General features: G+C 42.5%; 1 protein-coding gene across 1 annotated transcript in view; it reads right to left on the reverse strand.

The window, feature by feature from the left end:
* arid2 (AT rich interactive domain 2 (ARID, RFX-like)) overlaps positions 1-14,650 on the reverse strand; it is a 49,337-nt gene that overhangs the window by 1,936 nt on the left and 32,751 nt on the right. The window contains exons 9-20 of the mRNA XM_017685970.2: positions 13,204-13,300; positions 12,817-13,026; positions 12,393-12,557; positions 11,871-11,946; positions 11,218-11,352; positions 10,798-10,994; positions 8,171-10,689; positions 4,093-4,256; positions 3,030-3,168; positions 2,803-2,885; positions 1,085-1,211; positions 454-545 (exon numbers count right to left, since the gene is read on the reverse strand). Coding sequence (XP_017541459.1) covers positions 454-545; positions 1,085-1,211; positions 2,803-2,885; positions 3,030-3,168; positions 4,093-4,256; positions 8,171-10,689; positions 10,798-10,994; positions 11,218-11,352; positions 11,871-11,946; positions 12,393-12,557; positions 12,817-13,026; positions 13,204-13,300 — 4,004 coding nt within the window. The remainder of the gene's footprint in view (positions 1-453; positions 546-1,084; positions 1,212-2,802; positions 2,886-3,029; positions 3,169-4,092; positions 4,257-8,170; positions 10,690-10,797; positions 10,995-11,217; positions 11,353-11,870; positions 11,947-12,392; positions 12,558-12,816; positions 13,027-13,203; positions 13,301-14,650) is intronic.

Consider the following 14,650-nt stretch of genomic DNA (forward strand, 5'->3'; position numbering starts at 1 on the left):
CTGGTTTTAATAATTTGCTGTATTAATTTAGAAGTCAGTGTGCTTGGCGTCACCGAGTACATATCAGGTGTGCATTTTATAACAGCATCAGAAGTCTGTTAGATTTTAGAACTGAATCTATCGTTTTATTGGCCTACATTTGCAACGCATGAGGTTTATATTTAATCTGACAGGGCAGTGCAGCCTCAAAACAGCTCGATGATAAAGTGCATTGTCAGTTTGAGTAGATACTGAAGGTACATGCGTCAGTACACCAGCCTCTCACCTACATCATTACCATATCATGTATACAACCCAGATGAAACCGTTCAGCTGCAAAACTAACAGCCCTTCATAAAGTAGCAGGTCATGATTTCATATCCATCAGACCGTTTAACCTCAAACGGTTTATTTATATTTATTAGTCAGACAGACGGTAAACCTTTTTGCTTCCTGATGCAGAGTTTCACTTACTTTCGTCCACAGTCTGAATACTTGGCGATGTTCTTTAACGTTAAGGCAGCAGTTAATCTAATATGTTTGGTCATTGGTCCCTCTTTATCATCCTACAAAAAGGAAAAGACAATGTGAGAATCTTTTCTTCCTTTAAATGTGTAATGACTCAAATACTGATCTCACACTGCATGGGTGATGCATCAGATAAAAACCGATGCATCACCACTGCAGTTAGAGCAAAACAAGGAAGTAAATCTAAAACAAAACTGGTATCTACATTATTTTCAGGCATGCATTCAGTACTGTGCAGACGTCTTAGGCATTCAAGAATGGTTAAGAAGTGCCATACTAGATCATATTGAAATAAATAATAATAAAAAAAAATAAAGTAACATTTCTTTGATTTTTGAAAAACAATGTGTTAGGAGAATAAAGTTTGGTTTCTGACTTTTCACTGAACTCTTAAATCCATCAGGACGGATTAGCTGAAGAAGTTGGATGTTAACTGTAAACACTGGACCCCCCCCTCAAGGAAAGTTTGGACTGTTTTTACAGTCCAAATAAGTGACTTTACATATATTCTCATATGCTTAACACATTTACACAGTACTGTATATTAATGAGAGTTGCTGTGTGGCGAGTTACTCACAGTGAAGTCCCTGAACACCAGGTTGCGCGAGCCGCGGCGCAGGGCCATTAGAGCCGCACTGGGGTGATTGACTATAGCTTTCTGCGGCCTAGGAGGAGCTGGACTGCTGCCTGCCAGTGGAGGAGACCTAAACGCAGCACACAAACACATTAGCATATCTGCTATAATTAAACTCGTTGCTACACCCACACCCACTAAATGTATGTAAGAATATACACTCACAAAGATTCAGGGATATTTGGCTTTAGGGTGAAATTTCAGGATGAACCTAAAATGCACTCTAACCTTTACAGGTGAACTTAATGTGACCTTCTCTAAACTTTTGAATGTCCAGCTGTTCAGTGTTTCAGTACTTTTTGCACAACTTGCTGTTCTCTAACAAGGAGCTTAATGGCAAGGTGGTGGTGGTGGTGTATGCAGGTGTGTCTAGTCAATACAGAACTGCCATACACATTGTGAGTGGTACAGTGACCCAGAGGCCCAAACTACCAAATAACATCATTAATCCAGTCATTGTGCCTCTGCATGAACAATATGGGCCTAAATTTCATCTTCATGGATGACAGTGCTCCAGCTCATCAAGGTTGTATCATTAGGGAACGGCTGCCGGAGACTCGGGTACCACAAATGGAGCAGCCTGCACTTTCTCCAGACCTGAATCCCATAGAAAACCTATGGGATCAGCTGAGTCGCCATGTAGAGGCTCGTAACTCTGTACCCCAGAACCTCAATGATGTGAGGGCAGCCGTTCAAGAAGAGTGGGATACACCATGCCTCAGCAGACAATGAGTCGACTTGTGAACAGCATGAGACGTCGTTGTCAAGCTGTAACTGATGCTGATAATTGACTGTAGCATGAACTTTTTACGTTTTCCATAAATTTCACCCGAAAGCCAAATATCCCTCACTTTTTATGAGTAGTGTATGTACTAAACCTGGCTGTTGTGATCAGATGGTATCATGGTTTGCTAATTTCATGTGAAGCCCACACACAGGCTAGATAGATCAAACACCGGAGAAACTCCAGGAAAGTAAAAGGATTTCTAAACAGACATAACTATGTTTTGAACGGCTGATCTGACAATTACTAAATTAAAGCATCACAATCAATATTACAATACAACAAGCACTGCTTTACAGGGTGCTGTGCTCTGTATCCAGGAGCAAATCTTAAAATCAATGAAATTATTAGTGCATCTGTATCATGGTTATATACAAACACTGTCCAATATTCTCATAAAAACAAACAAACAAAAGTGTGAGTCAGAGTGGTCAGTAGGTCATTGTGGCTCTTTCACTGAAGTTAAAAGTTCAATACTGCAGCACTTTTTTTGGAGCCCATATATTGAGATAATGCCGCCTATCATTAAAACAGCGGTGAATTCCTGAACAGCAGGTCTTCCAGCAATATATACAAAGACCTATGTACAGGTGACTGCTATACCACACCTGGTTTTAATCATCAGCTATCAAGTCTGTCATGAACCGAATCAGCTGTGTTCAGGGAAAATACAGTATTGAGAGAAATAGAGCTGGTAAATACAGCAAAATGTCATTAGAAAACACATAAAAAGAGAAAAAAACCCTCAGCAGGTATGTTTAAGCTTATGTTTGTTGCTTGCGTATGTTGCGTTTTAGGCATCTTATAAAATCTGAAAGGATTGGCTGATTGGTCAGCAAAATGCAAAAAGCAAGGACGAACAAGAATGAGTACACACTTGGAAGTATTGGGATTGCTGCCTTGTGTTTGTTCCTCCAGTTTGAGTCCGGCTATAAGGGCTTCCCTCGAGCAGTGCTTGTCCTGCAGAATGAAAAATCAAACACTGTGAAGCTGTGGGCTTCAGAGGTTAAGGACAGACACACATTCAACATCTACATGTTGCTGAGACTATAATATTCTATGAGCAAGAGGACTGAGTGACACTTCAGTCATTAAGCATCTTGCCTGTAGATGCGTGATGAAGGAAAGTCTCTGCCGTGGAAAGGGTTCACAGCCTTCCCACAGACACTGTCCAGGGTACACCTCTTTGCTGCCGTGCTGTGTAGCCGCATGATAGAACACCTGTGAAGGTGTCTCAAACCACCTGAAAGATCATGCAGAAGATGAATGAAAACTCAGAAAGACAGCAGTCATTCAGTGAAATGCCATCACACTAAGATGCAAGTCAGAGAGTCGAGACAGTAATATGGAGCTTGAGATCTGACTAGTTTCACCAACACTGAATGTAAACAGTTCTGGAAATTTACAATCATATACCAGTGAGATGGTCTTACATGCCTTTTACTGACAACCATTGTACTGCCTTCTATCAGTCTGTTTTTTTTTTTTTTTTAAACAAGTGAAATAAAAGGCAAAACGGTTCACAAAGGCCAAAAATGATCTGCTTTCAAAGACCTGGATCCTAAATTACAAACACTTTTCTGCTTCGCTGTGCTTATTTATACCTTCCATCCACATACGCTTTCATTGGCTAAACAGAGATAACACTTGACTGCATAAAAAGCCACACGTAAACATACCCAGGACGCACTGCGATTGGACTATATTCAAGTGTAAAAGGAATGTGTTTTCAAATAAATAAATAAATAGAAAAAACACAAATAAAAAGACCAAAGGTGTCAGGTTGGAGTTGCCTAAACCAAGAGTTTTCTTGGGCTGAGAGTGCCTGAATCTATTAACTCACATCATAATGGAGGAAAAGTAAACAAAAACAAAAAAAGGTTTATATATATATATATATATATATATATATATATATATATATATATATATATATATATATATATATATATATAAATAAATAAACACATTTAAATTTCCCACACTTTTCCCCCCCCACTTTCCACTGAAACACATTTGCCCTAAATCATGTGGCCTTTTTCATGCATAAATGAAAATGGCTATTTAATTCAAGAACAATTTAGCAGTCTTAAATTATTATTATTGGGTAAAGCCCATGATTACCAGGTAACAGTGAGGCGAATTTGGTGTACTGTAACCTCCTTACCGTTTACAGGCCTGCCATAGACATTTGAAGTTCTGCCCAGGTTTGCGAGTGTGTTCTGGTGGGAGTGCTGCGGCTTGAGGGCCCTCAGCTGGAGGAGCTGAACTCTGATTGGCTCCCTGTGCAGACAACCCCACTGGGGGCGGAGACTGCGTTGACACAGGCTGCTGCAGAGGGGGGAAAAAAAAAAAAATAAAGAGCAGCTCACTAAGCAGTTGGGAGGGAGGGGGGGGGGGGTCATTACTGTATTACTGGTTATTTATTAAATGAACACTGAGGAACATACAGTACATTTAAATGCATACTGTGTCTCTTTGTGACAGTCTTACAACCGAGTGGCTTAAACATGTACTCAAAATAACACCGTCAGTGTAATGGTGCGAGTCATACTCTACTGCCTGTGGTCTACCGCTAACACAGTTTAATGCGATTAGTAAGACCCATCACTTGCACGGCGACCATCGCAGTCAATGTTATACTGCATGCATACAAACATGTAATCTCAGTAACTTTCAGCGGAATGGAGTCAAACGTAGTGCAAAGCCTTCCTGTCAGGGTGGAACATGTAAAAGGGGCAGCAAATTGGAGGCCTCGTTCTCAAACTCTGGAGTTTAGTAGAAATGGATGAACACGTGTCTAGATACATTTGGACATATGCACCTGCTAACATTTAGATCGTCCTTTTTTAACCAAATACAACCATGTTAACCATAAGTTAACCCCTAATAAAAAAACTGCACTGAACACCTTAGAACAATGTTAAATATATGGCATATTTTAATATGATGGCCAACACGTTCTTAGCACAGCAAGAGAATCTGTTTTTGCCCCACAGAAAACTACACTGCTGTGCTCATTTTGAGATCTTACATAAATATATTTCATAGCTATTATCACACATTTAGTACGTGTCATTTCAAATACAATATCCAATTTAAATGCCCCTTTTCTTACACTTTGGTGGCCATGATGTGATCACTAACCAGAAACATGAACAGCTCAAACTAGACTAACATCAGCTGGTTTTGTACCAGAGGTGGCGCAGCACAGCTGGTGAATTTAACACAGCAGTCATGAGTGAAAACGGCTCAATAGGGCAAGCAGAAAAAAAAACTACTGCCAATTTCCATCAAATATGTACAGCTGTAAAAAGTCTGAATGTATTGGAATGAGCTGGATTTCTGCATAAACAGCTCCTAAAATGTGATCTGGTTTTCATCCAAGTCATAATAATGAAAAGATCTATTTAACAATCCATACAATGTCATATTGCTTTACTGACCAAATGGTTTAAACAGTCAAGATCGCTACAGTAAAAAATTGTGAACACTTAATTGCCTAGTGGAACCTGCCAACTAATCTCCGACTGTAGCGGCTGATCAGTGCTGTGAAGACATTAGGCAGTATTTTTGGCCTACTGTGCTTTCCCAGGGGTGCACAAACCTTTTGATGTGAGGTGCCAAGTTGTGCTTGGCCAAGGGTCAAAAAGATAAAACAAACAAATTTATAAGTTTCAAAGAGCTTAAAATGTATTTCCTAACATTTTATATACTACATTTTGATAATTATATTTTGGTAATAAAATATTTATTTTAAAACGAGGACACAAATGCTAAAAGTTATATCAGTGGTGTCTTATTATATTATATTATATATATATATATATATATATATATATATATATATATATATATATATATATATATATATATATATATATATATATATAAAATGATAAACAGACTAGGGGCACCTTTAGGCACCTCACGATTCGATTACGTTTCAGAGTACAGATGCGATTAGAAAACTTATCGATGCATCTTGATTTTATATACAGGATCTCTTTTTCTCACTGTGTGACGACTTGGTAGTTTTAAAGCAAAGTATTTGTAATGATCTTTAATGAATTTACTTCCAATATCTTTTATTAATAAATCAAATGTAAGTGATGTGGCAAGTGAACTGGAAGACTCATTCACTGCTTTTGTTTGGAGCACATTACACGCTGCTGCCGCTCATCGCAGTTACGGTGAAATACGATCCTGTGATGATGGACGTCCACGCGGTGCACGTTACAGCTGTCCTGCCTGTTTTCCTTAGTGATTTTATAGCACCGGTTTAAGTCTAGTCAGTAAAATATCTTTGAGACTGAACGCTGAATCTGATTCTGGTTCTCAACGACTGAGAACTGATGTGCAGACTGCAGGTCACAGCGCAATGAAGTAGCTACGAAAAGGCAAAGAGATTAAGACCAACATTTAGAGACAAACTGACTTATTCGCATTTATAAACATCTTAGTTGGTTTCCTGGTACGTTAAATCTTCAACAAGAGACTGTCTAAAAGCTGGGAAGATGAAGTCACTTCCCTTTCGAATTTTCCCGTTCCACCTTAAAAGGTGACATTTACATTCGGCGCCTCAGTCAGAATTTAAGGTGGAGCAGAAACATTCAAACAAAAAGCGACTTCAGCCTCATAAACCAGCTGAACGTTGAGAGACATTTTACAATAAGCTGCTCTACTTCTGAGGAAAGGTTTCCTGATGGAAAGGGGAGGAAAGCCGCTGTAACGTTAGCTGAGCTAAAGCTTAAAGCAGAGCGAAGTGACTTCGTGTTTTCGTTCATATTTTTCGCCTATATTAGGACCTCAGCACACACTGAGACATACTGGGCATTAAATGTTGTTCCAAGGTGGTTCGACTTTTTTGAAAGGACAAAATGTCTCAACATTTGTGTTGTGACTCCCGATCTAACCAGGCTTTAATGCAGAGCCGGTCGGATTTCTCACTCATACAGTGGTGTTTCTGTTATGTGCCGCCACAGACTGGCTGGACGCTGCACTTACCCACGTCCAAGTTCCACCTTTTACGTTCCCTCAAGATTACAGTATAAATCAAATATTTAGAAAAATGATTGACATTTGCGAATCAATTCAGAATCCTTTACGTCCGCATCGCGACGCATCTAAGAATTTAATTAATTTTTACCCGCAACCCTAAAACAAACCATCAAAAACTCAAAACTATCAAACACTAATAACCCAACTTTGGTCAACCTATTTTGAGTTTTAGAGGCATCCTGACAGCACCATGTTTCACAGCTGAGATAAGGTTTAAGTGTTGACATGCAAACACTACATTTAATAAAATTGTTGATTTTCATCTGCCAAATATGTTTGGTTGTTAAGATGTGCCACCACGGGAGCAGTGGTATCATATGGCACCCACTCACGAATGCCATTCAGTACAGCGTTGCTCTAATGGCAGGCTCATGAACACACATGCTTTCCGATACACAGCTATTTTCCTTGGTTATCCGTTTTAAGATTCTATAGGAAACCCACTCCTAAAGAAATTAGCAAACTGCCTGAATGTCTTCCAACTGTAAACCTCATTCCTGACTGCAGAACAGTGGAGGCATAAGCATTTAGAAATACTTTTACAACCAGTACTTTTAAGCTTCACAACCTTTCCATCCCTTTTGATCGGGCTATATTGGAATTGAATAAGTCTGGTTCTGAAGAGCATGTAACATGAATGTAGTTTTATAATAGTTTTATTTTTATTAAATAATACACTTATTAAAAACTTGGATGTCACCTCACATTTTAGGAGACAGAATTTAGAAACTAATCTTCAAAAGGATTCTCAGCTTTCTCACAAGAGCCTTCCCCTTCACACAGTGCTTCCAACCAGTGGGGTAACGGCTACCATGTTCCTCCACCATGACATATGTAGTCACACTTTCTTCTCAAAGTGCTGCTCAAATGCCAACCGCTCAGTTGAGTAGTAATTGGATTTCACTGCTCTGAACTGAAAATGAGAGGAACTAAGCTCTCTTTCAACGACAGCATGCCCAATCATGCTTTCTAGGAGCCAGCCGCAGACTGGTGTGGCACTGGTGCAAGATCCAAACTTGGGTTCCCACAACAGAAGCACAACACATTTTAGTCTGCAGTTCTAATCATGAGCCTGACAGCAGACAAGAGATTTGAAAAGTTGTGATCATTCCAGACTATGGTAGAAATACGCCACTGCCTGTCCTCAGCCATTTATTATATTCTTAATAGTACAGAAATCTTACCGGAGGAGTGGTATTTTCAGGAAGTGTGGTGGGCACACTGGGCCTCTGCTGCGCTGCATTTTCTATTGCTACTTTTGCTACTGTGCTTGGGTCTGCACCTGCCGGGACTGCCACCATTGTAGAACTGTTGCCAGCATTGTTGGGGTCGCTGATGGTCACTATCCGCACACCCATCTTGCTGGGAATTCCCGAGGCTGTACCACCCCGATTACAGTCTTCTGCTGGCCTCTTCAGGGCTCTGCTCTCAGACATGCCATTGGTGGGCATCTCTGCTCCTGGCGCATTCTGAGTGCTGGGTGTAGCTGCAGGGGGAGGTGAGGAGTGGTTGTGAGGTGGGTGCTGCTGCCTCAAGCCTGACATATCTGAATTCTGGGCTGAGGGACCATTGGAAATCTCAGCACTGTGACTTGAGCTTTTGGGACCATTAGCCAGGCGTTCTTGTTGCTCTGCTTTGGCAGTGCCCTGCTGGGGTGGGAGAGAGTCAGTGAGGGGCAAAGCCCCATGCGCTTTCTGGGGCAGCAGCACCTCCCCGTTGCCCATATGTTTGGAAGCTTTATGATTTGGAATGTTTTTGCTTGGATGGGCACCAGTTGCAGCATCTCGATCAAAATCACAGACACCGTTTACCATGACCTTTCTGGATTCAGAGGTCGGGCCTCCTGACGTCTGTTTTGCTGTGCCATCACTGTCCTGTAGAGTGGGGCCGTTGAGCGCCTGTGTGCCCTGCAGGGCCTCTGGCTGGCTGTTCCCTGAGTGGTACGGAGGTAGACTTGAGTCAAACTTCCTCCCATTGACCAGCTTGGCCCCAGGTTCATCAACCTCCACAGACTGCCCATTGCTGGCTTTGGTGGGGCCTTCATTTACCATGGAGTTTTCCACCACCTCAATCTTGCGTTCATGGATATGGAGTCCCGTGGCATCCTTCGCCTCCTCCTCCTTTTGGCAGATAATTTTGTCACCTTTGAAAGGTGGCACTGGTGTTGTGCAGGTAGCTACTGGGGGTGGCAAGGGTGGCGTCAGCTGCAGACCAAGTGTGGGGGGTGATGTGTTGATGGTCAGACCAGTCTGAGAGACGAAAGAAGATGGTGCCCCCTGGCTGCCAGCAGCAGCGTTGGGGAAGCTGGAGTTTGGCACTACTGTGAGGGTGACCTGGTTACTGGGTGTGGCCTGCAAGATTGTAGCCGGGTTGGAGGTGGAGAGGATTTGCCCAGGTAGGATAGAGATGGGCACAGAGCTTTGCACTAGCTGCACGCTCAGTTGTGGTGTCTGTGGAGCTCCCTGGCTGCTGTTAGTCACCTGGTACATTACCTGTGGGCTAGGTGCCCTGGTGCTGGCAGGGGGAGGGACCTGGGGGGCTGGGAGAATAAGTTTACCTCCAGGCGTAGCAGGGCCACGCTTTGGAAGAAGTAACTGTTTGATCAGACTGGACTCTGTGGAGGTAGTCTGGGCAGAGATTGTGGGAGGGGGTGGTGGAGGGGGTGGCGGTGGAGGGGGAGAGGAGTGAATCTGAAACTGCTGTTGCTGCCGTTTGACAGACAGCATTTGACCAACAGTGGGAGGTGGGCCCTGACCTTGGACAGGATTTGAAGGTGAAGCCAGCACCTGTGGACTGGGACATGAGGCAGACTGGCCAGGCGAAGAAGAGGGCTGAGGAGAAGCAGCTGGCTGCCCTGACAGCTGGATGGTCTGGGCATTTTGCATGCCTGAGGGATTAGCAAGCACGATCTGGTGAATGGCTGGGGCAAAAGCAGGGTTAGGCTGTGGGTTAGGGCTAACAATGACTAAGCTCTGTTGCTGCTGCTGTTGGTGGTGTGGCTGCGTCTGTTGGTGCTGCGGATGCTGCAGGGGTGGCTGTGCCTGTGGGGCAGGTTTGGGAGCAATGTTCTGGAAGGTCACACGCGGCCCTTGGGTACTCTGTACACCTGCTACAGTGAACACCTGCCCTCCTGCCACCAACGATGTGCAAGGAGCACTCGCATATTGAGGAGGAGCCAGCACCATAGTTTCCTGTGGGGTGGCACCCAGCTGGCCCTGTGGGGCAGGAAGGCGCTGCTGGCCCATGGGAGGGCACGCTCCTTGCACTCTGCCTGTGAATATGTGTCCCTGTGGCATCCCCTGTTGGATCAATGTAACTGGAGCATGGTGAAGGAGGGGCTGTTGAGGCGTAGGGGTTGTAGGGATAATGCTATGGTTGGGGGCAGTGGGGACAGCTGGGGTTGTAGGGATGGAGCTCTGGATCATAGCTGTCTTCAGAATATCACTGGGCCGTGGAGGCATGGCTGAAGTAGCTGGACATGAGGATTGTGGAGCTTCTGGGCATGGAGGAGGTGCAGCTTGTACCGGAGGGTTCACTGGGAGCCGTGGGCCAGCATGGGCTGACACAGGAGCGTTGGGAGCGTGGTGAGGATGAGGATGCGACGCTCCATGCATGTTGAAGGCAATTGGTGGTGCTGCCTGGCCGGCAGTAAGGCTTGGTGCTGGTGCCCGGACAAACTGCCCACCCACACTAGAGGGCAAGCCTAGCGAACAGCAAGAGGGAGTGAAGTCAGGAAAGCATAAACAAAAACTATTGCATTTTCAATTTGTCAATACACTGCCTAAAAAATGAATACATATGAGAGGCCTACCGGAGTGGGCTTGTTGTGAAGGTTCCGTCGGAGCCTCATGTTTGGGCCCTGGTACAGGACTGGCCTGTTGCTGCTGGTAATACAGCTGAACGGGGAGCGGAATTGCCCTCTTTCGTACACCAACTACATGGATCTGAGCCTGGCCATTCACCCTAGAGTCCTCCATGCGCTTTACCGTATGATTAGGGAATAACGTCCTACATTATGAAAAAGAAAAAATAAATAAAAGAAAAATCAACCAATAAAATGAACAACCTATTCCTGTAACAGCACTTGCGCAAAGTTTCTTGTTATACTAATAGGGTATTGGTTAAGGTTGTGATTTGGAAAGGGGACTAGCACAACATACTAATTACAAATCTCACTACATTATGATATACTGATGACAGCATGCCATTGATGTATTGTATAAAGACATACCTCAGGCATTTGTAAAAAGCATTTGAGGTTAGGACACCACCACGTGCTGACTTGCTGCAGGTCGCCAAGTATTCCGAGTACATCTCAGAGCGAGAGACAGAGCCCTCTGTCTGCACCTCATAATGAGCATTCAACCTGAAGAGAGCAGAGACACTTAACACACAGCCAGCATAACTAACGGTAGCACATTAGAAACTTCATAAATTTTTACTCAGTTATACTCCCATAATTCATTTTTAGGAAATTCTGTACATCTACACCTGTATACACACAAAAGGTTTGCGCAGTGAGCCAGTTCTGAAAAGACTCAATATATTACATTACACAAATATAAATGAGGCAAGTTACTCTAACATAAGAACCCGCTAGGGCTGCACAACACAGTGTTAATAGTTACTGCAATGCAGACAACTATGAGCATCCTGGACATCAGGTTGGGCTTTGATGAATGAATGCATTTGTGCTACTAATAAACACATTATTAAAAAATAATGCAGGCCAGCTTTTAACAGTGTCACAGTCAGGGTTCACCAATATGCTATAATGGCATTTAGAATTATAAGCACAGTATGGTATTTAGTATGGAATTGTCCCTGTATCATGCAACACTAGGGTGGGGGATGGGGTTAAAAATGCAAGGAAAAAAGATTTACCACTGAGTTGTAAATTTCTCTCCATCTATCTCCACAATGCCTGGAGGAGGGGTAGATTGGACAGGAACTCTCGTCACTGCAAAACAAAAAATAGCATAGAAATCTAATTTAAAGACTGTTTAATGTAATTTCTACCATAGTTTGCATCTTGTGTTCTTATTTGAATGCAATATCTAAGGCACTGAAGCAAAATACTTGCAATTGCCCTCTCTGAACATTAGAGGGCAGTGCCAAGCCACAATATGTAAACACAGCTCACTTATTACTGCTGCTAATTATTTCCTGTCTGATCAGGGAGTAAGATGCACGTGCTCTGAAATACTGATCTGGATCAGGCAGTATGGCAGTTATATCCACAGCCTGACTCTACAGACGGAAAACTAAGATGTGCCTTATTTGGTCTTAAACTGCAAAGCAGTGTTCTGAAAATGATGTACTAGTATAAGAGCCACTTAGAAAACAATACAATACACAATTATGCACAAAGGAGTGCCTAAAGAGTAAGTGTATAGTGGGTCTTACCTGGCACAGGTGTGCCTTGCATGGGAGGAGGCACATGCTCCACAAGCTGCGGTCGTACCTCTGCAACCTGGCTGTTAGCACTCTGGTGCTCTATCAACTTAATTGCCGTCAGAGCATCAGGCCCAAACGTGTGCAAGTCTACGGACACTAACCGCACCAGCAGATCTACACAAAAACACAAGACAATTAAGAGGTTCAGACGTAAAAAAATAAAAACAAACAAAAAAAATTCATAAAGAAAATTTAACATCAAAACAATGACTAGATGTCATTTTACAGCATCTGCCAAGCTAGCAAAGTAGGAACTGTCAACGGAGAACTATTTAGTCTTTGTAAGAACTGGTGCTAATTACTAATTCACATATCACATCCCTCTGCATTTTGTATTTATGTTCCTGCACACTGAGCTTTTCAAAGTGTATACCTATGCTCCTGTCCACAGACGCAATTTTGGAGCAGGTGATCTCGCCAAGCTCAGTCAGCTGGTAAAGCACCTCCAGGGAAGAGATAACAAGCATGATGTCTGGCAGGGTAAGCAGGGCGATCACCTCCCGGTACGACTCCTGGTCCACATACTCGCAGATCAGAACTCCGTTATCCTCTGCCTTGCTCAGGTTGCCCAGGATCTCCATGGCTACAAGAGAGGAGACAAAAGACATCATTTTCCAGACTCCACGGCAACGAACAAGGCAGCAAGTCACTAATCTCAAATTGTAACTTTCCTTGAAACAGTTAACACAGACTGAATAAAGGAACACACTGCATGAGACAACAGTCACTGCTCTCCTACTTCTCCCACATTTGGTCTTACCCCTCATTTTTAGAAAGCGGTCCCTTGACATCAGACATGTGGTAATTGTGTGGAACATTAGGTGAGTTGTTCGAAAATCCACCGGATCCAACTGAAGCTGTCATTCAGGAGAAAAACATTCATTAGGATTTCAGCTGAGAGATTTCACATGCTGCATCATAATGTAAAAAAGTACTGCATTACACTTTTAGTTGTTTAAAAGTCAGACATTTAATTCTGCGAAAAACAAAAACCTCACTGTTCTAAAGCCTCGAACACCAGTAAAAGATGTTAACATAGACTCAGCAAAATTCAAGACACCCATTCAGAGTACAAGATGCAAAAGATACACAAATAAAGAAGAGATGTAAACCAAGTACTTAATTTTAATCCTGTGTATATTGCACAAGCTATAAAAACCATTCAGGGCTACTACATCAGCTTGTTGCTACTGCATTACAAAGTATTGAAGTCAAGTCAAATAAATTGTACGGTACTAATGTTTGCATCACCAAATAATCTCCAATAAACTAATAGCGGAAACATTAACAGGATCCACATTTACACACTTCTTTTTGCTGTGTCAGAAAGTCAATTACATCACATCATTTCAAAATGAATGATAAATTATGAAAGTTACACTCCTAGCTAAAATCACAGCAGGCAACAAAACCTATTACAACAAACAAACTCCATCTGTGAAAGTGAAACTAAAGCCCTATTTTGATTGAATTCGTTTATCGGGGGGGTCTATACACCTCAGTGATAAAAGGGTAATAAAATTACCACTAGATGTGAGCTCTACTTTATTTTGTTAGAACTTGACAGCAGATATTTAAGGAACTGACAGTGATGCAACTAGTTATTGTTTCTAGAGAACTAAAAAAACCCTGTAATGCTTTAGATCTGTAGCTGCCATTGTACGTATCCCTTTAATGAGCCTGCAGGAACTTCATTGATTTTATTTTACTTCTCCTCCTGATAACATTCTATTAAGTAACATAGTTTTACCATCCAGACCATGTAAACAGATAAGTGATTCTTAAAGTGCTCAAAATAGGGGGAAAAAACAGGACCCTGTAAATTGAATCCTGCCTGAATAAAGCTCAACTTAACACAGCTAACAAGCGGTACAAATGACAGTGATATACAGACAGTAAAATATAATTTCATTCACAGAAACAGCACACGATAAAGTTATGAATTAATTTCACTCTGTGCTCATTTTCTCTGGAACACGTTGTGCAGAACAGACCCAAGAGCTTTTTCCCCCCACCAATGTAGCCCTTTATACACACCAACAACTCCAACTACTCTGTGAAACAGTAAGTTCTTAAATATCCACACTGCCATCAGTGTACAGGTTCATGCCACAAGCTCATCCACAACATACTGCTGTATCAATATTTTGAACACTGTCCTAACACCAACGCCACACATCATAAGAAGGGCAGCTAAACCGCCTCGT

Source organism: Pygocentrus nattereri, chromosome 11 (assembly GCF_015220715.1).
Source record: "Pygocentrus nattereri isolate fPygNat1 chromosome 11, fPygNat1.pri, whole genome shotgun sequence".
NCBI classification, from domain to species: domain Eukaryota; kingdom Metazoa; phylum Chordata; class Actinopteri; order Characiformes; family Serrasalmidae; genus Pygocentrus; species Pygocentrus nattereri.